General features: G+C 47.0%; 2 protein-coding genes across 6 annotated transcripts; one reads left to right on the top strand and one right to left on the bottom strand.

The window, feature by feature from the left end:
• Positions 1–4,108: 4,108 nt before the first annotated feature.
• Positions 4,109–6,709, top strand: LOC121588042. The gene is made up of 3 exons (XM_041905561.1): positions 4,109–4,829; positions 5,157–5,921; positions 6,022–6,709. The coding sequence occupies exons 1-3, from the start codon at positions 4,698–4,700 to the stop codon at positions 6,454–6,456; spliced, it is 1,332 nt and encodes a 443-aa protein (XP_041761495.1). The 5' UTR covers positions 4,109–4,697; the 3' UTR covers positions 6,457–6,709.
• Positions 6,710–8,003: 1,294 nt separating this feature from the next.
• Positions 8,004–24,864, bottom strand: LOC121588041 (dihydropyrimidinase). 5 transcript variants are annotated; one of them, XM_041905557.1, is made up of 8 exons: positions 24,767–24,864; positions 19,623–20,062; positions 12,713–12,807; positions 12,237–12,427; positions 11,736–12,157; positions 10,378–10,616; positions 8,711–9,441; positions 8,004–8,610 (listed from the first exon to the last, which is right to left on the bottom strand). In XM_041905557.1, the coding sequence occupies exons 2-8, from the start codon at positions 19,671–19,673 to the stop codon at positions 8,531–8,533; spliced, it is 1,809 nt and encodes a 602-aa protein (XP_041761491.1). In that variant the 5' UTR covers positions 19,674–20,062; positions 24,767–24,864; the 3' UTR covers positions 8,004–8,530. The 5 variants fall into 5 exon arrangements, with proteins under 5 accessions (XP_041761491.1, XP_041761492.1, XP_041761489.1 ...); XM_041905558.1 differs by lacking the exon at positions 10,378–10,616 and adding an exon at positions 9,623–9,846; XM_041905555.1 differs by lacking the exons at positions 19,623–20,062; positions 24,767–24,864 and adding an exon at positions 12,965–13,345.
• Positions 24,865–25,024: the final 160 nt, after the last annotated feature.

Below are 25,024 nucleotides of genomic sequence, written 5' to 3'. Positions count from 1 at the left end.
AAAACCAGCCCGTAAGACCAGCCCGTAAGACCAGCTAAGATGATATCTGAAAGATAATGTCCATAATAATGTAATGAAAGATTATGTAATGTCTATTGATCATGGTGAGACTGACAAAAGCTAAAATGCATCGGAATGAGTTAGGAAAATAGGGAAGAGTAAAGTTAACAAGAAGTATAGATACAAAAGATAGTTCGAAGAAGCGACGTATTGTAGGAATTGTGATAAATAGAAGAAGTAAATAAGACAAGAATCAAACATTACTGCAAATATGTAGAATATACGTAATTTATGTCAAATAGGCTTTGAGATGTTGAAATAAGTAAGCGTTGGAATAGGAATCTACCTTGCAAAAAAAAAAAAGTCAGACATGAGTCATCGATGAGGAGAGTTATAAATGTAGATGTGTTTGAAGTGTTAAGAATGAAGTCAAGCAAAGAAAGCGAGAAGGAAGATGACACGGAATTTATAGGAGCAATGCAGAAGCAAGTGACACCGGGTAGAATTGAACCAACGAAGGATGTTGAAGCGGTTGAGCGCAGATCTCAAAGAAAAATCAGCTGTAGTTACAGTTACATGTATCGGATAAGTATTGAGTTTGGGAATTTTAAATGAAAAATGAAATTATTTTGAAAAATAATGTTTTTTGCAGCTTATCTTTAGCGTAATGCACAGGACTGTACCCTGAATCATGATGCAGAGAAGTCCTTCGAGGTAGCCGAGACACGGAAATGTACTACACGCAATAGGATTTCAGAACACGGAGAGATGGAGCACATATATGATACAACCATCAAGTTACTAATGCTATGAAGGAAGTGGAAGAATAGAAGATCGAGATGTAGATGTACAAAAAAAAATCATTTGCAGGAAACCACGACAGAGTAGTCAGAATCATGAAGTATTATGACAATTAAAAAGTTAGACCATGCAAATTTGGTTTTTGTTAGGATTTAAGGATTAGACGTAGATGTATATACAATCGATATTGTAAACCGTGAATTGTTTGCTTTAAGTTGAAAACCATAGAAAATCTGTATAACAGAATATAAGAGAGGCTTTTTTTTCACTGTTTTTCTTGGAGGAGGAAAGGGATTGTAGAATGCAATAGCAGTGACAGAGAGGGACAGCATGTACAAGTAGGGAGAATAGGTTGACAGTTGTTATTGAACCACCGCCGAAGACGGGCGAATAAATATTACACCGAACCAGAACTCTACAGTGGATTTGTGGCACTTGGGTACCTCTTATACGCGGATTCGGAGATACGCGGTTTTATAAAATTTGACAGTACTTTGAGCAAATTGTAATACTTTGACACATGAATTGTCAAATCCCAAATAATGTTCTTTTGGATCGAATGTTAAAAACCATTTAATGTGGTTTAAAATTGTTGTATTCAGTCAGATTCATATCAAATAATTAATTAAGTTGCTAAAACCACCCCTTACTTGCAAAATTATATGACAATTAGTATTATTTTGGTTGAAAATCACGAGATTCGACTTGAGCGGAAATTTGAGATTCGCGGTATTTTGTGACCGTTTTCAGTCCCCACTAACCGCCCAAGTGACATTTTCGAGCAGATTGTTAGCGTTTTTCGAGTTGCTGGAAGCTTAAAGAGCAGGCTTAAAACTGGCTTAAAGAGCAAGCGATGTTGCAGAGTTTAAGCTTATTATAACAGTTGAAACGTCAGAGTGAAGCGTTTTTTTCTGGTGTCATTTTGAGAATTGTCATCACGTTGTGCACAAGCTACTAGCCCAAAACAAAACATGCGTACTCTTCAATCCGTATCAAACAAAAAGTTTATTATAAAACACGCTTCACGTTGTTTTGTTATTTTCCCTGCGTTTCTCCACTATTCTGATACTCCTGGATACATCGTTTATTTCTTGTTACTCAGTGTTTTGGTTGTTGAACACCGAGGACGAAACTGCCAGCTTCTTGTTTGTCTGGCTTCTACCGAAGTTCTGACATAAACATGTTTTCAAGCGTTTATATGAGACAATGGGTTCCCAGGTGACAACTGTTCTACATTTTTAGCTTAAACTCCTCGTGAACAGCTCGATTTAACCCATTGCCTCATATAAACGCTTGAAAACATAGATGTGTGAGTGAACAACGATGTGTTGAAGCGTTGAAGTTAATGTCAGAACTTCGGTAGAAGCCGGACAAACAAGAAGCTTGCCGTTTTGTCCTCAGTGTACAACAACCAAAACCTTGAGTAAGAATAAATAAACGATCTATCTAGGAGTATCAGAATAGCGGTGAAACGCATGGACCAAGAAAACAACATGAAAAGTGTTTTATAATAAAATTTTTGTTTGATATGGATTGAAGAGTACGAATTTTTTGTTTTGGGTCGGTAGCTTGTGCACAACGTGATGACAATTCTCAAAATGGCACCAGAAAAAACGCTTCACTCTGACGTTTCAACTGTTATAATAAGCTTAAACTCTGCAATATCGCTTGCTCTTTAAGCCAGTTTTAAGCCTGCTCTTTAAGCTTGTAGGAACTCGAAAAAGGCTAACAATCTGCTCGAAAATGTCACTTGGGTTAAATCGAGCTGTTCACAAGGAGTTTAAGCTAAAAATGTAGAACAGTTGTCTCCTGGGCGTGTATCTCGGAGACCGCCTGTATAGCATTCAGCTAGAAGTTAGAACAGCTGAAATTATAGCATACCTAAGGCCTGAAATTTGAATAAGTCTTATTTTTTTAAATCCAAAAAACTACACTAAATAATAATAACAACAAATAATGGTGGATAAAATAAATTTTAAAAATGTAATACAAAGGTTATCAAATTTTTTAGCAATATTCGAGCAGAAGATACTACTCGAAAACTCGCAATGTTTAGCGGGCACAAATGTGTGTGTTTATGTTGCACGATTGGCCGCTGGTGGTGGCGGAACCCTACAAATGTTACTTTGCACCGGAGGAGTTTGTGAGAACATCTTCGCTTCCTAGAAGTTGTAAAACAAATGATCAGCTGATCGTGTGGGAAAATCAAAACAAATCATTGATCTATCGCGCGCATGTGTGTGTGTGCGAATCTTTTGTACGAGGAAAATGTTACAGCACTGGCAACAGTCGGGAGATTTCCGTAGGTTTGAAAACGATCTCGTCGATTAATTTTATATATTTATTTACATTGCCTTGTTGACTTTCTAATGACGTTGGAGTAATGGCAAATCTTTTCCTCAACCCATGCCACAGCCTGAAGATAGGAATGCTCGTCGCAGGCCATCATGGTCTTGATGTACCGTCGGGACAATAAAATTTGATTGAACAAGACAAATTGCCCCGCGTCGTGTGGTGGTGAAAACAAAGCCACAAAAGGCGAAACAAGTCTGTTGACAACAGGCCCGTTTCCCGCATGCTGGTCTGGAATTGTTTCAAGTATCGTTCCTCTTCATCCTCCGTAACGATCCAATCACCCCTTAGATCGGGTTCGTTTGTCTTGCGATCTTTTCACGCTGTCCTTCCGGACGGCGGCGCAACAAACAGGACCGTTAAACGAACAATTGGCACGTTTCCGGCATTTCTCAACAGGTACGCCGAAAGAAGAAGAAGAAAAAAACAACTCACAAACTCCTTCTAAACTGTTCCCAAGTTTGTCCCAAACTGTACACGATCGGTCGGTTTCGGGACAGCCGAATGACTAGCCCTTTATTGAAACCGTGTTTGCGCCCCACACCTAGCACTGCACGCGGTCGTCTGTGGCGCAGAGGGCCGTTCCCCATCGCTCCACACGCTGTGCCTCCTCCCCCCCCTTGTCGAAACCAATTCCATTAGTTATTTATCTCTAAATGTGATATGTTTTATGGGCAGTATGTGCATCAATTTAATAAACGGCTCCACTCTCGGCCGGCAGCAGCGGGTCCAATTGAATCGAGCAAAAGGGGTCGCTTAGGGCGGCACTTCGGAGAGTACCAACGTCCACACACACACACATAAAACGATCCACGGCTGGCGCGGCCGCGTGTGTCCAACGGAAAAGAACGAAGCAGATGATCATGATGATGATGATGATGTTGGATCAAGGGTCAATCTCGTGTGAAGATGATTCAAATGCAATTGCTGCTGCTGCCACCACTGCTGCTTGTCGGCGAACAGAGCAAGGAGAGACAGCATCGCCCAGTATCGCGAGGGACTGTTGGATTTAGTGCAACCGTGGGCAGGCGGTTGGAACGGTTCAGTTTCTTCAGTTGCGCGTGGTGCGGCAGCATATTTCCGACAAACAAAAAAAAAAAAAAAAAAAAGGGCTGTTACATTCCGTTGGTGCATTTTAAATTTGCTTCTTGCGTTCGCGCTTGTCGATTTGTCAAAAGCACGTTTTTGACGTTCTCGCGCGCATAGCGCGACACGGCAGGCCACACAGCAGGCTGGGTACGGTGATTCGGATCGATATTGGAGCGCTAGAACTTTTATCACCTACCGGGGCAACACGGTGTCGGTCCAGGCATAAGGAAAGCATCCCAGCAGGCGCAAAGCAACGCAAAGGGTCGCCTGCTGCTGTTGGCGCTACTGTTTTGTGGCATTTTTGGTTGTCGGTTTTGGTGGTGGGTGCTGGGCGCCTTCAATGTGAGCGAAAAGGGTGGTCTCCTTTCATTGACCAGTGCCAAAGTGATAGTGTGTACCACGCAGCGTGTGTGCCAAAGGATTGAAAAGGTGGCTCGCCTCAGTAGCTCGAAAAAATGGGTGTAAATGATAGTGAAGCTCGCAAGGATTCGATTACATCATCGCTCTGCTCGTCACATTTGGATCTGGAGCTGCTGCAGCGAATGTTTGTAAAGAATGAGCCAGATGTAACGATTGACTCGTACGAGGTATGGATGTTGGGCGGGTTGGTGAACAAGAATTGGTACAGGTCGGAACAATGTCCCCCCAAAAAAGCAGTTTCTTTTACAATTCGTGAGCTTTTTGCACGAGGAAAATAAGTTACAATTTCCTTTCAATGTGTTCGTATGATTTTATTTGAGATTTTGTCTTTTAAATGCAATTAAAGCTTAAAAGTGGTGTAAAACCGGTCATCGCCATTATTCTCCTGTCGAATATCGATTTTTGTGTGGGCGTTTAAAGTCACACAGGATGACATTAGTGTCTTCGAAGCTCTGCTTCTCTTAATTTAACGCTTTTTTGTTTCTCCTCATCAGGAAGCACAAGGGTCGGGACGCGGCGACAACTACACGGCCGCCCTCTTCCGCATCGCGCTCAAGGGCCACACGCTCCCGGACGGCGGCACGAAAAAGCTGAAGTGGGAAAAGAGCATCATCTGCAAACGGCTGCCGGACTGCAAGATCAAGCGCGAAGCGTTCAAAAGCGAAGCGCTGTTCCGCAACGAGGTCGTGTTCTACAACACCATCATGCCCGAGTACGTGGCGTTCCAGCGGCGGCAGGTGGAGACGGTCGGCGCAGGCACGGAGCCGGCGAGCGAGCGGCTCTTTCAGGCCATCCCGCACTGCTACCTGGCCCGGGACGATCTGATCGTGCTGGAGGATCTGCGGGTGCGCTCGTTCACGATGCCGGACCGGCAGGCGGGCCTCGGACCGCAGCAGCTCGAGGCGGTGCTGGCGGAGCTGGCACGCTTTCACGCGATCAGCCTCGCGTACCAGCGGCGCCATCCGGCCGAGTTTCGGCAGCTGACCGGCGCGCTCGAGGAGGGCATCTTTTCGCAGGCGAACGAGGAATGGTACCGCCGGTACTACGACGTGCTGACGCGCAACGCCATCCAGATGGTGCGGCAAACGGTGCCGGAAAAGCGGGACCATCTGGCCAAGCTGGAGGCGTTCCTGGGCAACTGTTTCGGCCACCTGGTGGAGCTGGTAAACCGGACCAGCGAGCTGTCGGTCATCTGCCACGGCGACTGCTGGACGAACAACATCCTCTTCCGGTACGATGACGCCGGCGCAATCGCTGAGGTAGGGAATGCTGGACATGCGGCCAGCGGAAACGTCCGCAACTGTGCGTCACCGATGCGTCCCGAAATGCTTTCTCTTTCTCTCTCTTTCTCTCTTGCAGACGTGTTTGGTGGACTTTCAGCTCATCCGGCACGGTTCGCTAGCGCTCGATCTCGCCTACCTGATCTACTGCTGCACCGACGGGGCGCTGCGCAAGAAGAGCCTGCAGCACTGGCTGCAGACGTACCACCAGCAGCTGGTGCGCTCGCTGCGGCTGCTGCTGGGCGGCGGTGGGTTCGCCGAAGCGTTCGGCTCCGACCAGCGGCTGTGGGAGCAGATCGGCGACGAGTTTAGGGTGTGCGCCCGGTTCGGGCTCGGCGCGGCCATGGACATGCTGCCGATCAGCACCTGCTCGTCGGAGGAGGCGCCCGATCTGTACGCGAGCGGGACGGAGACGGCCGCCACGCCGCCCGAGCTGAACGTACCGCCGAACGAGCTGTGCCGGCAGAAGATGACCATGCTGGTGCTGGAGCTGATCGATGGCGGCATGCTGTGAGGCGCAGAAACGAAGGAACGCTGACGGTGGCGGTTTAAAGGCTCTCTAGAGGCAGGCGTGCCGGTCGTTACTAGCGATACCTGAGCGTTGGGACCTGCGAGGGGAGGGTCCGGGGAATGTTGGCAGTATTTTAGGGGCCCCGCAGGGCTGTAGCAAATGTACTATTCGTTAGTCAACTGTGCCGATTATGCACTATGCTCGTGCTCGTTTATGCTACCCAATGACAATAAATATATGATATTATTATTATGCACAATCGCTCTCCAATCGCTGGCTTTTCTTACAGGGACAAATCAAACGCATCGAGCAGGTAAGTATGTTTTTGCTTCTTTATTTATCAGTGTTTTACCATTAACCACGGAGGTTGGTGTAATATTAAATGGGTTTTGTTTGTTTGTTTGTTTTTTAATGCTAAACGCGCACTGCTTATCTTACGATGGAAAACTTGTTCGCCCAACTCGCGCGAGTGTATATTTGGAGCTAGGTATTAATATTAAATGAAACAATAAGGCGACAAAACACAAACGAAGAAGCGACCATCGAAACAAGTGTTTTTTCTCTTCTTCTTCTATCGCTACAGGTTGGCGGTTTTGTTTGTTTTCCACTTCAAGCTCCCGTATGCAAGGCCCGTTACCAAGGGCGGCCCATGCGCGAAGAAAAATGCACGTCACACATACACACATACGTCCTATATGTAAGAAAAAGTAACATAACAAAACCACCTGACCAAACACACGCTCCAAAACGTGCGGCTATCGAGGCCACATCTAAATCGCACAGACACAAAAAAAAAACATGCTTTCGGTCCCATTCTTTGACAAATTCTAGCAAACTTTGGCTTGTCCTTCCAGCGTGTGAATAGTAAAGGCTTTGCTAGTGATTATCTTAATTGTTAACCCTAGCTAGTGGTACGCAAAAACAAAAGATTGAGAAGAATTGAAGCACAAAGCTCATTCATTCTATCGTAGTATCATTAGTAGCTAGTAGTAGTAGTAGTGCGCGCCCCGAAAACAAGCAACAAAGCTCTACCGTTTCACATGTGCTTCCTCATATCAATGTTCGTTTTCGTCTCAATTCCCAAATATTTCACGCTTAGTTATACCCTCGATTTCCCCTTTTTCCTATACCAGAGATGCGTATTTATCAAGACGTTGTGCGTAAATAAATAGATGATGCTTGTTGTTTGGTGTGTGTGTGTTACAGATTTGGTTTAGACTGTTGAGATGAGTGTGCTGAAACTGAAACTTAGATTGCTATCAGACAAACGACCTACACACTATTGCACATCCGCCGAACGCTCGCTGCCCTTCTGTGTGCTTTGCTGTACGTCACCTACCGACAGTTTTGTACTCCGGAGCATCCCGAGCACTTAAATAAGCCGTATAATTGTTCAAATGATCGCATACAGTGCAGAGGCAATAGGGTTTTAAAATTTTGTAGCAACTAAAGCTATTAAAGATAGGGATTTTTACGCCTCCGCTCCACTGTCACTGTCACCCTTTCCGTAATGGTTAGCAGCACAATCGACACAGCAAAAGATCAGTAAATTAAGTTAAATAAATTTAAAATGATGATACATTCATGTTTGCAAAGCTTGCCGGTGTGCCTCTCTTAAGGAAATAGCGCGCAAAAAAAGTATTATAACTCGCCGACGCTCTCTCTCTCTCTCTCTCTCTCTCAGACAGGCGCTGTCCGAAGTCGTACCTCTATCGTTAAATTACTTAGCTGATTGTGTTTCTGCTCTGGCCAGCGCCTCTCGGAACCGGATACCGGAACCGAACTGAACCGCTAGGGGAAAACGTTTTCCTTTTGGGGGGCGCTTTGATATGGAAGAGTTTGGGCCAGGAGGCCAGCGATTACTTCGTCGCGGCTGCTCCTCTTTCAAGAAAACTATCCCTATGATCGTACCAGCTGCTTCCCCCAGGTTTCCGGTCGCGCGTACTGCTTCTTCTTTTTCTTCTTTGGATGGGTTGGAGGTGATAGTGTTTCGAGAGGTAACTTTGCCTACCATTGCCTGCCCCGCCCGGGCTCTTCCGAATGGGTGTGCGCGTTGTTGCTGTACGCGGCGGGACGTTTACCAAAATCCGGACGACTTGCCGCCGGGCGGTGCACGGACGCGAATACACGAGCGTGCCTCCGATTTGTCCAGTTCCTCTGCAATGGTGTAGGAGAAGCGAGAAAGGTTAGAACAACTTCCCAACTAGCCCCAACAACCCAAGGGGGGTTTGGCCCCTGTCCCGCGTCCCCGCCTTACCACTGATGGAGAAGGTCGACTCCTGCATGTTCTTCTGGCCGTCCGGCCGATGGCCCCGGGCACTGTGGGGCGTGCTCAGCTGCGAATCGCCCGAGATCACGCTCAGCGCCGGCCCCGGGATGTACTTCTCCGGCAGGGCGTACGTATCCGGGATGTCCACCTCGTGGCCCGACTTGGCGTTCAGCTCCAGCCCCTGGATGCCGTTGCGCGCGTGCTTCTCCTCCAGGCCCTCGTCCGGGCGGGCCACACCGTTCAGTGCATCGTACACGAACGACGGGTAGACGGGCGTCTCCAGGAACGAGCCCTGGCCCTCGGCGACGCGGATCAGATCGTACTCGACGCACACGCGGCCCCGCACGATCACAAACTCCGGCACGCCGTGGCACTTCATGCCCTCGAAGATGTTGAAGTCACAGGCCTGATGATGCGTGCTGGCCGAGATGGTCCGCACCGCCTTCGGATCCCAGATGAGCAGGTCGGCATCGGACCCGGGCGCAATGCGGCCCTTGCGCGGGTAGAGGTTGAAGATTTTGGCCGCGTTCGTGCTCGTGATCGCCACAAAGCGCTGCGGATCGATCAAACCCGTCTGGACGCCCTTTTCCCACACCACCGACATGCGGTCCTCGACACCGTTCACGCCGTTCGGGATTTTGGAGAAGTCTTTCAGCCCGAGCTCCTTCTGGTTGCGGTTGAACGTGCAGTTGTCACTGCCGGTCGTCTGCAGATCATCCCTGGGAGGGCGAAAAGTAAGCGTTGCGTTAAAATTTGCCATCAAAAGTGTTGAAAATGGGTAAAACTACCACACTCAAACAACAACAAACAGAAAATAAAACAAACAAAAAAATAGCAACATAAAAGCAACAGATAAGGCAAGGCTGCCGCAGGTTGGGGCTGGTTTGGGGGCAAACTTACAGCGCCAGGAACTTCACCAGATGCCGGGGCGTTTCCGGATCCTTCCGAATCGGGGGGCTGGTCGTGTAGTAGACCAGTTGGTTTGGCTTCACGCTGGTGAGTGTGCAGCCGAGCGAGCTGGCCAGCGTTTCGCCGTACACTACCAGACCGCGGCGCTTGGCCTGCGACAGCTGTTCCGCAGCCAGCTTGCTCGTGACCCGTGTGACGTACAGTGGGGCCTTCGTCTATCGGGGCGGAATGTGGGGATGTATGTGTTTTTGATGATTTCGTGGTTTTTCGTGGAAGATGTCGGTGAAGATGATGAGTTCGTGGTGTAGTTTCCGGTGTGTCCCGCGAGGTGTGTTCGCGTTTGACCCATTTTTTGTAGAAGATTAGAAGCAATGTTACACATTACGATGAGCAGTACACACAAAGCCACACACACAAATGGGGTAAATTTCGCAGGTTTTCCAGTTCGCAGCATGATGGAGAAAATAATGTTTGAAAAAATGAAAGCAAAGAGCTTTAGTGGTTTTAGTCGCATTTTGGGTGTTGGTGTTAAGGCTTAGCACTGCAGCAGCAGCGGCAATGTTGGAACCGGCAGAATGTTTAGTGGACAGCACGACGAAAAGCGACCCCCCTCTCTTTTCAGAAAACAACAACAATCAGCACACAAAACAACCGTCAGTCGGCGACGTCTTGGAAATGGAATGATTCTCCCATTTGTTGCATCTTATAATAGCACACCCCAACAACACAGCTGCTGAGCTACTTACTGAGCTAACAGCTTCATCAGAAACTCGGGCGTGGTCGGGTCCGGTCTCAACGGTGGGCTCAGCACGTGGGCGGCTGCATGGTGCCAGCATTTGTCGTAATAGTGCGTACCGTCGGTACCGAGTGCAGCCGCCAGCGTCTCACCGAAGATCCCGGTGCCGTTGTAACGGCGTCGAGCGCGTGCCACCTCAATGCCGGCCGATTTGCTCATTACATGCACGACATACAGCGGGCAGTGAGCCTGCACCACACCAGCAAGGGAAAAGTTATGCGCCGGGCGAAGCGACACAACCGAAGGACGAAGGACAGCGTTGGAAAGGAAAGATGAGAAGAGTGTACCGGAACAAAAGAAGAAGAAGAGAAAAAGAAAGAATAGTAAAATATAAGAAAAATAGGGTAAAAGATGAAACACGTTGAAATTAAAAAAGATTTAAAGAGGGGATAAACCGATACATTGGAATCATGCATACATTAGAAGTAGAAAAGGAAATTAAAGAAACAGGAACGGAAATCCGATCCAAACAACACCGGGTGGGAAAGTGAAAGTTCAAGTTCGTGCTGGATGGAGCTGTTGCGTGTCTATCGGCACTTTTCCATTGACCCCCGCTGCTGTGTAATATCCTTGTAGCAATGTTATGAGTTCAATCGTGTGCAAAGGTACAGAGTAGGTCAAGTACTCGCTCAGTGGAGTTTTAGGCTGATGTTTTCGTTTTCCATAACTAAGACCCTCCAAGGTCTTCACGCAAACAGTTGTATTATGGCATGAACCATAGATTAACCTTAGATCAGAGGCATTGGACCTACTGTTGTTGAAAGCTTATTTATAGCTCTGTAGTCTGCCCAGGCAAAAGACCCAGGCCCATCAAACAGGTCGCGCCAAACACGCTCAACAGTTATGATTCTGCATTGCAGTAGAAAAGATGAGGAGGTCCTCTCCGCATTTTCTACAAGACTTGCAGCGGCAGGGAAAGATATGAAGTTTTGCCATTTAAAGATTAGCAGAGACAGCTGGCGATAACGTTGTACAATATTTCGCGTAACAAAACTACGCCGTTTGTTGTTGTTTAAGGATGCTATCTAATCTGATACTGGACGTCAAATATAGCTCAATCTTCTATTGCAGATTGGTGCTCTTGAAATCGTCCCAAAACATGCTGTGGTTACCTCAAAACTGCCCACTCCATGATAGCTCCATCTAATCTTATCACCGCTCTCCGGTTCTACCGACCATTGCAGTATCATTAGACCGTAGAATTCAGTGACACTTGTCAGTTGCCCTTCTGCTTCGGGTTTTTTTTTCGGGAGAATCCCAAAAGGCCCAATAAGTACGTGGCAAAGAAACATCTCCCCGTGTACCTACCTGGTGCGCAATAACGCAGGCGCGATTGGTGGCCTCGGCCTCGACTTCCTCCGAGCGGGATAGCTCGTGCCCTTCCGGTCCGGTCACACCCTCGGTCAGCAGTTTGGTAACGTTCTTCGCTATAATGTCCCCATTTTCCGCGTGCACCATCGCAACGGCACCGAGCTCCTTGCACGTCTCGAACACCTCGTACAGCTCGGAATCGTTCAGCTGGTACAGGCCCTTGTACGCCATGAAGCATTTGAACGAGTTGACGCCACGCTCCTGGCACAGGATTCGCATCTCGTCCCGCACCGACTTGGACCACCAGGTAATGCCGACGTGCAGGCCGTAGTCACACACCACCTTCGGGTCGGCCCGGGCACGCCAAGCATCGTACGCTTCGAGCAGCGATTCGCCCTTCTTGGGAAGTACAAAGTCCACTGTGGAAAAGGGGGCCAAAAAAAAACCATCAGATTGGAGGCCGTTTTTCGGGAAGGGTGGAGTGGTTCTTCTACTTACGTATAGTTGTGGTGCCGCCGGCTACTGCGGCCTTGGTGCCCTTGTAGAAATCATCCACCGAGACAGTGCCGCCGAACTCGAGCTGAAAGTGTGTGTGCGGATCGATACCGCCGGGCATGACCAGCTTGCCGGTCGCATCGATCGTGCGGCACCCACCGGGCACAACAAAGTCCGCACCGGAACCAACGTATCTGCGTATGGAACAAAGCAAAATATTTTCAAAAAAAAAACCCGGAGCTTAGCTGGATGGAGTGTTAGAGGCCAAAACGATGGATCGATTTTTGGCAACTGCGGGAGTCCCGCCCGGAGTACAATTTTATACGCTGGCCCGGTGCCAAACAAGCGCTGATAAACTTCGAAATTGCAGCTTGGCAACGAGCGCACTGCCGCATTATGGATAGAATCCCATGATTGTCGCATTTGTCAAACGAACACGCACCCCTACCCAACTCCAGCCCCCTCTATGGCATACTTACCGCACAGTTCCATCCTCGATGTACACGTCCGCCTGTTGCATTCCATCGTGGTTCACGACGTGGCCGCGCTTGATGTACAGCCGATTTTGCGCACTCTGCCGGAAGAGAATGGACGGGGAGGAAGAACACTTTCATTACTCACATCCTTTGCAAATTTCATTTAAATTCCCTAGACGATTCCCCGCGAACCCGATTACGCCATGGTGATTGAATTGCTTTTCCCACAAGAAGAACTTCTGATCCCCTCCACACCTCTTCATCGTTCGGTGCGTTTGCAAGTTCCATGCTTGAAATATCCTCTGCCGGCACCGTATTCGTGGACGATTCGGACGTTACTGTTTCGATTTGTGTCGAGGCGTCGGCCGTGCCATCGGTAGACCGAAGATCACGACAGATAGGTTCTTCCAATCGGGCCTCCGGTTTCGCCCTGCCGTTGGCACTATCTACCATTGCCTCGGACATCTTATCGAACTCTAAGGGACTGGTAGGAACACAGTGAGCTTAAAAGCAAACACACAGACTTGTGAACCACAACACACAAGCAGTTTCGTCTTAGCTGAGGTCAAAGATTAGAATGAGGGCAATAGGAATGGCGAAGGTATGTATCGGCTCGCCTGTAAGGTTACTACGATTGTATGTGCGCATTGCAGAAGCGAGATGGTTGCATGGTGTCGTTCCCAACGCTTACTGCAACTAAGTATTCATACAGGTGATACAGTGTGGTTTGATATTTTATTATTTGGCCAGAAGCTGAATTTGGGTAGAAATTGACAACATTTTCGTTTTGCCACATTTTGACAAAAACAAAGAAGAAAAAACAACCACAAAACGAATTTGCATTAAAACCAAGCAAGCAGACGGGATATATTCAAGTCCTTTGTAAGACGGGTCCGGTCCATGTGAGTATCGAACCACGATCTGGTATTTATAGTAGCCGACGTGTCTTGTATCAGACCATTTAACCGTCCCGTCCGTGTTATGGATATCCATTTTACAAGCTATTTAAATGTGTAAATAAGATAACAGTCACAGTCGGTATCCGAGAAACGCGGTTAATGCGTTCCCAAGATCAAATATCCGCGTGGATATAATAATATCGCGACTATCAGCCAAAAGCCGGGTAATATATGGGTTATTTTTCGGTCACAAAATGATTATTAATACAATTCGGACAGAATTAATTTTACTGAATTGAAAGGGAGAATTATTTTACACTTGTCTATTTATGTGTCAAATCGTTTTTCTTCCTATCCACATATCTCGGGAGCAGCCAGTATTCAGAATTGGCATACGAAAACTTATTAACTAGTCACTTTAAAATTAAACCATAAGAAAAATACGCCTAATTGTAATAATCACCCCGCAAAACAATGGCTGTATTATGCTACGCCTTGTTTCTAATGTAGTTATAATTAAACCATTTCTTTACGGCTCATAGCCCGCTAGGTAATCAATAATCTATATTTAAAAGCCACCCCAGGTGGCCCAAATTGGCAAACCTCTAATGTTCTACACTCCCCCGCAATCCCTTCAGCCAACACCTCGGCCGTAAAATAGTGCGAAACAGAGTTTTTCAGCAAAAGAGGCCAACGTTACGTCCATACAAAAAAGAAACTCTTTTACGCTGGCCAGCCTCAAGCACAAGAACGTACAAGTTGTTATCTAACATTGGCCCTTTGCAGCCCACTGCTAGTCCCCTTGTATCTGGTCAGTGTAAAACTCAAAGCTCCAAAGCATTCCGAGGCACTGTTGGCTGCCAGCTCGAGTAGCTTTAATAACAACTTAATTGGGAATGTTCACGCAAACGTTGGGCCCGCGGGCTTTCTTGAAGGGCAATAGAATTAGTCAGCAAATTTAGGCACACGAAAGCCAGCAATCGATTCGGACGGAGGTACGTCCTTTCACTCGCCAAACTGTTTTGAGGGAAGTTGGTTTGGGATTGAAATTGAAGCGTCTATCCCAAAAATCACCAAAAAAAAAGCAGAGCTTACACGATCACGTGTAACTGGAAAGAATTGAGCGTAAAACAATTGCTTTTTTGTTGTTATTGGTTTGTGTGTTTGCTTCCTGGTTTGTTGCAAAGCGGATATCTGTGGGTGAGATTTCAATTTATCGCCATGTTTTCCGTACGACAACACCGAGGTTGGGTGAAAATGGTGAAAAAGAAAAAGCTTCCAAATGAGGCCACTCATTTGTTTCGGAGGGGCTCAAACAAATGATTGATTTTTAATTTCTTCTTTTTTTGGGTTTTCAATTGATGCTGCAGCTGCTGAAGAAACAACTCCAATAGAAGTAATGCAGTAGAAGTGGAAAAGCTTCAAATCGCCACAACCGTATCTTAAATCGTGGCAGAACCGTATCTTAAATCGTGGTGTAGATGGTGGTGGTGCCAGTGGTGCTTCCTTTCCAATTTAAATCGGTTAATCATCGTTGGGAGGGGGAATGAACGCGTGGAAACGGTCCAAAGAACGGGGAGCATTAACACATAATGAAGGGCATGAAGTGTGTGCGATCGGCGGCTGGAGTGTGTTGGCAAGATTTAGCGGTCGTAGCAAGGCTTCCTCGTTTTCAAATGCTACATTAGGCAATGATAGGCAAGAACAATCCAAAGAAAAGGTAAAAAACCCAACCCTAATACTACAAAATGTGAAGAGCTTCGTGCCGGCTTATGTTTTAGCACCCCATTTTTGTGCGTGCCCGAAATGCTCCTTCGCTGGATGCTTTTCTTTGTGCAGTTGTAACAGTGCAGCAGCAAATAAGCATACTGCACTTGAGATTTTGGTTCTCTTTTCGATGGGTTTCGAGCGGCTGCTGTATTGGTATTTGAGATGCACTTCAGCCGTTAAGCACTTCGATCAACGGGAACGCACCTCAACGGGAACTCGTCGTTTTGTTTTGTTTTACACCGAGTTATGCGTCCCAGCGGCCATGGTTTGCGATTGTCCATGCGAGAACCTGCTAGCATTTATTGTCAATTGTGCCGGCAGCGACATCCGTTGCGTGTATGATTCAATAGCTTGAGGGTGTGCTGAACGATTGTAATTGCGTTTTTTTGCTTCCAGTGACACCATTCCAGTAAACCAGGCTTAAAAACGGGGTGAGTAGCTGCAATATTGGTTTAGTTTTAATCACACATTTCGTGGGTAACCGTTTTAGTGCAAAACTGTGTCTATTTTGTTATTTTAATGTATTTATTTATGTATCTACCGACTCTCCCAATCACTTGTGCACGTCATTGCAATTTACTTCCCGCTTAACCATTTCTGTGCATTTGCCATATCGCAAGTAACAATTCAACTAAAGGGGTCACACAATTAAACGAAATCAACACGCGACGCAGCGGTCCGTCTGCCGTCTGCCTGATAAGCAGGTCTCCTGCACTTTCGAGCTAAATTATATGCCACAATTTTGTCCCAAGAGAAAGCTCGGACCGTACCAGACACAGGGACCCTCCGCTGGCTTCTCCGATAGCGATCGTTTGCTCAATTTAGCCAATCTGACACATGCGGCGTAACATTCCTCCCCAGAACCTCCAATACACCACCACCGCCTGGTCGGACGGCGTTTTAAATGTGGCAACCCTCATTTCCCAATTAGCACCCAAGCACACACACACACGCACGAAAGGAGAAGGGGTCATCGAACGGTGAAATGTTGTTTTTTGTCTTCTTTTTTGCCATCCGGAAGGCCTCTTTTGGGCGATGACCAAAGGAGCTGACGTAACGTCCGCCTCGTGTTTTCTCCAGTTCCGGACATGGACGCGGGGTAATCGTGTACTGACTAGAACAGCACCTTCTTTCGAGTTCGTTTCTTCGCGTTTATACCTCTCCGGTGTAATGGGGGGAAAAGCCAGAATATAGCGAATGCACGGCGGACTCCCCCCTCCCACAGTTCCGGTCTGCTGCGTTGCACCATCCAACCCGGGAGCTGGTAAGGTGCTGTTGGTTTGTTGCTTCCCTCTCCCCACTGTTTTGTATTTGCTGCATAGAAGCACTCTCTGATTCGAATTCAACACCGCTTCGAGATGGTTCTATTCTATTGCTCGCGTCTAGTGCTGCTGCTTACCACCGCGCACCGGAAATGGGCGGTTGGTGGTGCCAGCCGCAGCCGCGGGCCAGCAAACAACACAACTTTCCGCGGCCAGTTTTGAGCAACAACAAGCTTTAATCGACACAAACCAAGCACCGCGAGCCCTCAGGTGCAGATGAAAATTGTGGGCCATTTATGCCCCTTCCCTCCACAAGTAAGGTGATTGCACCGGTTTGCCCGTGTCTAGCAGCAAAAAGGGGTTTGCGAGGCCATTTTGGAGGCCAAGAAGCCTCCTCTTTTAAACCGTACTCCACCACCCAGCGGAGCCAAAAACACGCCCCAATGTTTCCCCAAAACACTCTGCGAGGTCAAAGCGAGGAAAAATGATAACAACAAAAAAAAAGTACAAAAATTGAATTAAAAATGACAACCTGCCACCGGGTTGCGACAAATGAAAGCAACTAAGTGAAACTTAACCTTCAGCCAGCCCTCCGGCAAGCATACTATAAGCGAGTCGCGGAAAATCAATAAACACCAAAGCCAACAGGCCACAAAACAGGCCACCAACCGTTGAACCGAGGCACTCCGATATCAACAACAATTCTTTGGTGCACAAGGAGAGAAAGAGCCAAAAAAAAACATGTAAATAAGTCAAAACACGATACATCGACTAGCTTCCCGTTTGCAGGAAATGCAAACCATGCCTCTCCTATTGGGTGGGAAAAAAACACCCTAAATAATGTCTCCTCCTTACGATCGGCTGAGGCCGGTGCGAGTAAGCGAGCAGGGGGAGGACAGTGTGAATCATTTCGGGACGGATTATTTACGAAGCGTTCGGTTCGGTTGCCGGGTTATTAATAATTCATGGACATGGACTGTAGACTGACGAGACACCATTAGGCAGGCGAAGGGTGAGAAGGGATGGAGGAAGGGTGTAGAACGATGGAAGGTTGGGACGGTGACGGTGTGGTGCATGGGGTTGCATAAGGGAAACAGTTTATTGCCGGATCGTGTATTACTTGATTGGTGTGCGTAGTAGTGCAAGCTAGTTTTATTTAGACTGTTTGGAGAGAACGATTCCGTCGTCGTTTATTTCTATCTGACTGTGTAGCATTAACAGTAAAAGAAGTTTCCCCCTTTTCTGTGGCTAGTGGAAAATTGTTAAACAGTGCATTGTATGGCAGGGAATGCGGGATTGGCAGAAGACGCGATGGATTAAATAAATTTCCCACTTATCGAGATTTTGCTCCTACTAAATGGTTTGTGTTTCCCCTTGCATTATTATGTGTGATAAAATATAGCATTTAAATATCACTAAATAAAACTATATTTTACACTTTTGAAGTTAATAGGTACTTTTTTCGATTATAGAAGTGCTAACAATAATAAGCAAATGTTTAAAATTGTAAGATTTTAGGCATTGCTTATGCTATCAAGCAGTATTATTTCATTCCTCTATTTCTAACACCCCCGGCAAGACATTCGGCGCAATTTAATGGAATTAACACCATATTCATCATTTATGGTATGCATCGGTAATCGGTAATCGAAAAGAGAACATGAGCGACACAAAATCAATAAAACCAATCACCCAATTGGAAAAGTGAATACTCAACTAGCCAAGGATAGATTGAGCGATAGGCAAACTAAGCGGACGCGTTATGTTCCCCGAGAAACGGATTAACATTCCCTGCTGGATTATTGGATTACTAATAAAACAAAGAAGAATACATTCTCAAGAACGGGCTAATGTATAATTATTGTTTTTTACATTTAGCTGGGAAAAACATCTTTTTGCTCATACAGTGCAACCTCTCATAATGAGTTTAATCCATTCCAATGTCCTTCTCGTTATGCGAAAAACTCATTGTGCGGGAAGCTCTTTTTCATGCAATTTGTATTAAAAATTGAAATAATTGGTTCTAGGTCAAGAAAAGTACACATACAGGGATTATATGCATCACAACCGTACGGAACACCTCCAAGTGGCAACGGTAACGCATTCATCAATTCTCAGTATCGAAATCCTCAGTATCGAGAGCCTCCAATATTGTCAAATAAGAGGGAAAGAAATGGAGCAATTAAACTGAAGATACTACCTCACTTACTACCATCTGAAAAGAGTTATCTGGACGAGGAGTGAACGAGCCCATGGCCCGCCCCGGCTTTTGGTTTCGATTTTTGTATGGCTTCTCGTGAGTGTTGGACTGGCAGTGGGCGTTAATGTGTCACCTCCCTTACACTTTTCCTCCACACTTATATCTGCCTCTTTTGGAAATAGCTTGATATTTAACAATTCTTAGTATTGAAACTCTCGAAATGATCACGATTTCTTATCGGGAACAAAAATAAAATTGCTCGTTATGCGAGATTTTACTCGTTAAGAGGGGTATACGCAGAGCATTTAGATTAGCTCGTGTTGCGAAAAGATCGTTATGAGGGGTTTCAATGTATTTATTTCAATGCATTTATTATTATACGGTTTAAGCATTCTCGATAGAAACGTTCTACGTTTTCAGAGGAATTAATTTCCTCGCCTATTACAGCACTAAAAATTGAATTGATATTTTCCAGTAAAATGGAACATTAAGTAAACGTTTTTCTTACAGTTGACTGAATAAATTCTCATGCAAATGAGTATTTAAATTTTCGCTAATCCAGGTCGCTCTAACATGACTCTTCGGTACCTCGTTCATCTTTCACCTTATCGCGTTTCCCTCCTCATTGGCTCGATTACGTGCGCTAGCAGTTTGATAAATGGTTAATGGGCTGCTTCACACCAAAACAAGGCTTCATATCTGAACAACCAAAACATTCCCACCAAACGATACTCCCTGATGCCGCGCCTCCCCACCACCTGCGCCCCCACCCCTTGGCTTACCTGCAGATGAATCGGCACTTTCTTCACGGGAGCCGGTGTTGGGGATGCCATTCTTTTTGTTTTTGTTTCGATTGTTCACGCGTATCACTTATCGACTGCTCTCTGGGTTGCTGGATTCACGGATTCACGAGAAGCACTTGCGGCCGTAATCTTGTGCCCGAGTTTTCACACCGAAAGGCTTGATTGAGGCTGCCGGTTTCCCGCAGATTTCACACTGGCAACCCTTTTCTTTTCACACTTTTCCAACTCACACACGGTTCACACGCGTCAAAGTGGTATTGTTTTTTTTTGTTTGTTTGTTTGTTTGTTTGATGTTTTGGATCTACTATTGAGACCGCTCCAATATAACGTCACGCCTTACCTCGCACAAACACCTTCCCGCGATGGCAACGTGCTCATCAATATCGCATTAACACTGAGCAGAGCACTCTAGATCGTCGCTGGAAAAGAGAAGCACACAAGAAGCGCATTATTAACCGATGTCTAAGATGCGTACACCAAGAACCACCCGTCACCGGGGCGGTTCTTTCCACAACGAAAAAACGGAAAAGACGGCAACTTTCCATCGACAAAACGAGTGATCATTTGCGTTACCATTGCCGCGCTAAAGAGGCATCAACTTTTCGACGCCAAATTAGTGTTCGCGGTTGTGTTAGCTCATTAGCGAATGAAATACACACACATTCGATTGCGTTCCCGGCTGGAACACCCAGTTCCAGTCAATCGTACGCCAGCGTTTCGCTTCGCTTCGTTTCCTTTTGCACTTGATCGTTTGACTTCCGTTTGGGTGCTGCTGCTGCGGCTGCGGTGGTGCTTGGGAAAAGGGTTTCGGAAGTTTGTTGATCCAATTTGTACTATCCTACCCCTCTCATCTGCCCCATCGGGAGCGGACGGACGTGGCCGGTAGTAGTGCCGCCCATAGGGTGTTGAATTTCGCCTCTTTTTCCCTCGTCTGTCACCGTGCGGTACATATGGTTGTGCGGTGACATCGTTACACTTGGCCACCCGTGTGCAATGGGAACGGTTTCGATGTTGTATAGTAATTCGATTAAGCTAGAAACAGACCGCTTGCCGGAACTGGGCAAACGGTTCGAGGTAGAGAAGAAGTTTTTGTCTCCAAGCCATTGGCGGAAATTGAAGAAAATCTGCTTCGAATACCTGCGTCCAATTGGAGTTCCTGTGAGTGTTTCCCCCTAAAGAAAATCATTTCCGGGCGATTGACTAACTAATCGGACTAACTATGGTTCACTTATTCACAGGCAAGAAATGAGCATCCCTGTACGATAAACCCCTTCGGTACACGTTGGCTAAAAGCAACGAAGCGTAATGCTCGGTGCGCAACTGTTTGCGCTATTATTTAACGCATTCTACGCAACACGTGGCACAGCAACGAGAAACGGCTGGCCTAGCGAGACGAACGCAGGACGGAGAAGAGCAATGATCGCACATATATTTTGGTCGGAGAGTAAGGCGGGCCGGGAAAGAAGATTAATGCACACTTACACACACACACACATACATGCACGCAAGATGCCCGATTGAAATGGTCGGTCTACAAAGTGATCAAACAGACATGTCCATGTTTGGTTTGGCTCGTTAAAGCCTTTTATGCTTACCCCCCTTTGGTGGTATGCGCGGCACAGGTACCGTCTCATAATCGTGATTTCCTCACGCCAAGAACGTTTCTCTGAGCGATCGAGTGATCGTGTTTTCTTTTGGTAAATGGAAAAGGTGTTCGTGGAGAAAGAGTGCCGCACTGTTTGTGCTCTTACGATCATTGTGGCGGTGTTTTAACGGAGCGGCAAAGCAATACACAACACCAACAGCACACAGCTTCTCAGTCGTCGCTTGAGTAACAAGCCCGACTCGACCGCGGTACGACCAGTTTGATGTGACGTGAAAGAAGTCACATGTGCATGATGTTTTGAAGGGCTTTCAAAGCAAATCACAAATATGAATCCAAGCCACTTGCCGAGAATTTTCACGGCAAAGTGTGAGCAAGGTTATGTTTTCTTTGGCTGCCTGTGGCATCTATTACTACAGCCTCAAAAAACCAGGGCGCAACTTCTACCCGACGGTACAAAAATGTAGAACGTTTACCATTGGAAGGGCATAATATTTTCAAATCAATCGTTGATAGTACCACCACTGAAACGACTGCACGAGAAATCGGCAGTATCGGTCCCCCATCTACAGCTGGCAATCGGTAAACATTAAACATCATCATTACACTCCAGGAACAGGAGACAGGTACGCGATTCATTGGCATTCAATCCTATCAGCCCCATCGCTTATGGGACATCGTAAACAATACCGTTAAAGTGGACTATTATCAGCTCCGCACACTTATCGGCCATCATTATCGCTATCAACCGCAAAGCGATAGTGGTAACAATAAAGTTTATGGTTATGGTCTGTAAGTCATCCGACGCCGGCGTCAAACTGTAGCAATAGGAGACGAACCCTTCCCGTGGAACTGAATTTTCCCACTAGACACTATTTGCATCTCCCGTTGGTGGACATGTAATCCAAAGATGGCGTTGCATAATCTCCTCACACGTCGCCGATGACACTGAGAATGCAGCCCGGGCCGTGGGACACGATCTACGACAACTTGCGGACGGCAAAGCGCGACATACGCAAACGTAAGCATTCACTTCTAACAGGAGATTGAGACTAATTTTATGCCGTTCACCAGAACGTGTCGCTGTGTCTACTCCTGAAATCTAGATAAACTTCAGTTGCCCATCGTTCTCACTGTCAGACGGGACGGGATGCACCAATTGGTTGGTAGTTGTTTTGTTCTGCTTTTCGAAGGAGATTTTCACACACACGCACACACACACACACACACACACACACACACACACACACACACACACAGAGAGGTAGAGGGTCCAAAGGGTGGGGTTTGAATTTTCAACACCGGTGGAAATGGCTGTGAAAATCTAAAAATAATCCCCCGTCTACTTGGATCGAGAGCAGGGAACGTACGATCGACCAATCACCAAAACGACGACGACAACGTGAACCCCGGGGGAAAGGAAAAGTCACGGTCGTGGTAGAACCCGGTTTCTGCTATCACGCAGTGAACGACCACCAGCCGGAAAATGAACGCCTGCCCTCCCCCCTTCGGTGGGATGGATTGGGGCATGGCTTTAAATACATTACAACGACCACAACGAAAACAAGCACCAAGCGAGCAAGCGAAACGGTATTGTTTTCCGGCATTTTTCCGTCCATTGCAGTACTACGTTTTCACCGATTCTGGGCGTTGGATTTTCGTTAAGCCGATGCTCGATGGACGACAGATAGAGATAGAGAGAGATAGGCCGTGGATGAACGGTACGGCGGAGTCAATGACCGACCGGGTTGGAGAAGCTATCCGTCTATCGGCATTAATATACCCATTCTGTTTCGATTCCAATGGCAACGTGTGTAATTCGGTTCTACCTTTGTGCAGGGCTTTTCGCTTTTCATCTCCGTCTTTTCGCCTCACTTCACGTGCGAGTACGGGGTAGCCCCTTTTTGTAGAACGATGGCGGTTTGGTTCGCCAACAGCCAGTCGGAGAGTTAGTCAGTCGGTGGCGATTTTATCATTAAAATTGTTTCTCTCCCTCTCTCTCTTTCATTCTCAATTTTTTTTAATATCTCTCTTATACTCTCCCGTATGAGACGGTACACGATTCACTTGTTAGACGGAGATACCCCCATTCCCTTCTGTTTCGAGAGGGTGAAATTAATTTTCCTTTGCGCGATTTTTCCACCATACGTGTGGCGCAGAGCGTGTGCGCACCGTGTTAGGGGAAGTCGCTGTTTTTGCTGAAACAGTGAGAATAGCAGCAAACCGGACGGAGGGTGAGTTTGGGCCACAATACGATACGGTGCTGCTGCTGCTGCTTCAACGCTTCCGGTTGCCGGTTTCGTCTCGTGGTGCGTGGTGGGTTTTACTGGCATGCTGTATTTATTCCCCTCCTGTTGAATCGTTGGGACATTTTCACCCACTTTCACTTCACTGTGCCGCTTTTCCGAGCGATGGAAAGGGTGCGTACGTGCATAGAACACAGTTGACGCACTCTCACACACACACACACACACTCACACACACACAAACGAGAAGAAACCGCCCAATGTGCGTTTCAACAGTTCTGTGAAGGGGGTGTGTGTGCAATTTCGGGGTAGGGTTGCACTTTTTTATGATAATTCCGTCCGTGCTGCGATGATAGTGTGTGGTAACGATGCACCATTACGTTTAAACAGACACACGCACACACACAAACAGATCAGTTTTTTACCAAGTGGTATGGTACGCACGCGTCCGTATGCACTGTACACCGGGAGGGAGCGGGGGAAAAGCATACAACCGTAGCAAGTAGAACTAGACAACGTGGGGAAGATGGTACACGGGGAGAGCCTTCATAAACAACGCAACACAACACGGGTCACCACGGGAGGAAAACCTCTTCACTGCAAGTGCGCTACCTTTTTCCCGTTGTCCCATGTCCATGTTGCATTTCTAATCAAATTAATTTTTCATCGATTTATCTCCACAATGCAAAGAGGTTTCTCACACCAAACAAATACACACACACAAATGCACAACCAGATCAAGTGTGCCATCATTCCGCACGCTTTCGGGTTCGGTGGCACACTTTACCTTCCGTTACTTATTTCTTTTCCCTTCTATTCCAACGCCAACTACGGATCGGAGGCGCGCCCCATATATACCAGGCTGGGCGCGGGGAGGTGGGGCGGGGCGGAAAGCTGGCTGTGGGATCTTTACAACTCCGCTGGCTAGCTGCCGAAGCGATGATAGTTTATTTCGCTTCCCTGCCCCCTATCGCTCCGTTCAACGGGACAGCGATGGAAATAATGCGATGAAAAACACAGCCTCAACCCACACACACGCACACAGAGTTACACAGCGGGAAAGGGGGGGGCAGTCGTGCGCGCCTTGGCAATAGTTGCGGAAGTAGGAAAATGTTCCACACAAACCACACACACACACACAGACACACACACAAACACACACGCGCACTTGCAAGTCGGAATTGCGCTATGGGTGGATTAGATGAAAAACGAGCAATATTGGTCGAGGGGCTGTACGACGAGCAGGAGCAGGGAGGGATGATGATGAAACGTACGCTAAAACGGGGGCTGGCTAGAGAGCAGCGCTAGAGAAAGCACGTCCACTCGCGGCGAAGGAAAACAACGAACAGAAAACGCATCGCAACCCGACCGGGCACGAACCTTCGCGTTCGGACCGGACCAGCAGTTGAGCGAAGCAACGCGCCGTGCTCACCGTTCTCGCGAGAGCGTATTTGTGTGTTATAGCGAAAGAGAAAGAAAGAGAGAGGGAGCGAAGTTGATCAAAACATAGATAGATCGGCAAGATAGGAAGA

The sequence above is a fragment of the Anopheles merus genome, chromosome 2R, assembly GCF_017562075.2.
Source record: "Anopheles merus strain MAF chromosome 2R, AmerM5.1, whole genome shotgun sequence".
Lineage (NCBI taxonomy): Eukaryota > Metazoa > Arthropoda > Insecta > Diptera > Culicidae > Anopheles > Anopheles merus.
Note: the sequence above shows the minus strand (reverse complement) of the source record. Positions and strands in the feature narration are given on the sequence as shown.

Bases quoted from the DNA above. Each gene is read 5' to 3' on its own strand.
- LOC121588042 (XM_041905561.1), top strand. From the start codon at position 4,698: ATGGGTGTAAATGATAGTGAAGCTCGCAAGGATTCGATTACATCATCG. The intron at 4,830-5,156 runs GTATGGATGTTG...TCTCCTCATCAG, and splicing joins TAACGATTGACTCGTACGAG to GAAGCACAAGGGTCGGGACG. The intron at 5,922-6,021 runs GTAGGGAATGCT...TCTCTCTTGCAG, and splicing joins ACGCCGGCGCAATCGCTGAG to ACGTGTTTGGTGGACTTTCA.
- LOC121588041 (XM_041905555.1), bottom strand. From the start codon at position 13,174: ATGTCCGAGGCAATGGTAGATAGTGCCAACGGCAGGGCGAAACCGGAG. The intron at 12,428-12,712 runs GTAAGTATGCCA...TTCCATACGCAG, and splicing joins ATCGAGGATGGAACTGTGCG to ATACGTTGGTTCCGGTGCGG. The intron at 9,442-10,377 runs GTAAGTAGCTCA...TCGCCCTCCCAG, and splicing joins CTGATGAAGCTGTTAGCTCA to GGATGATCTGCAGACGACCG.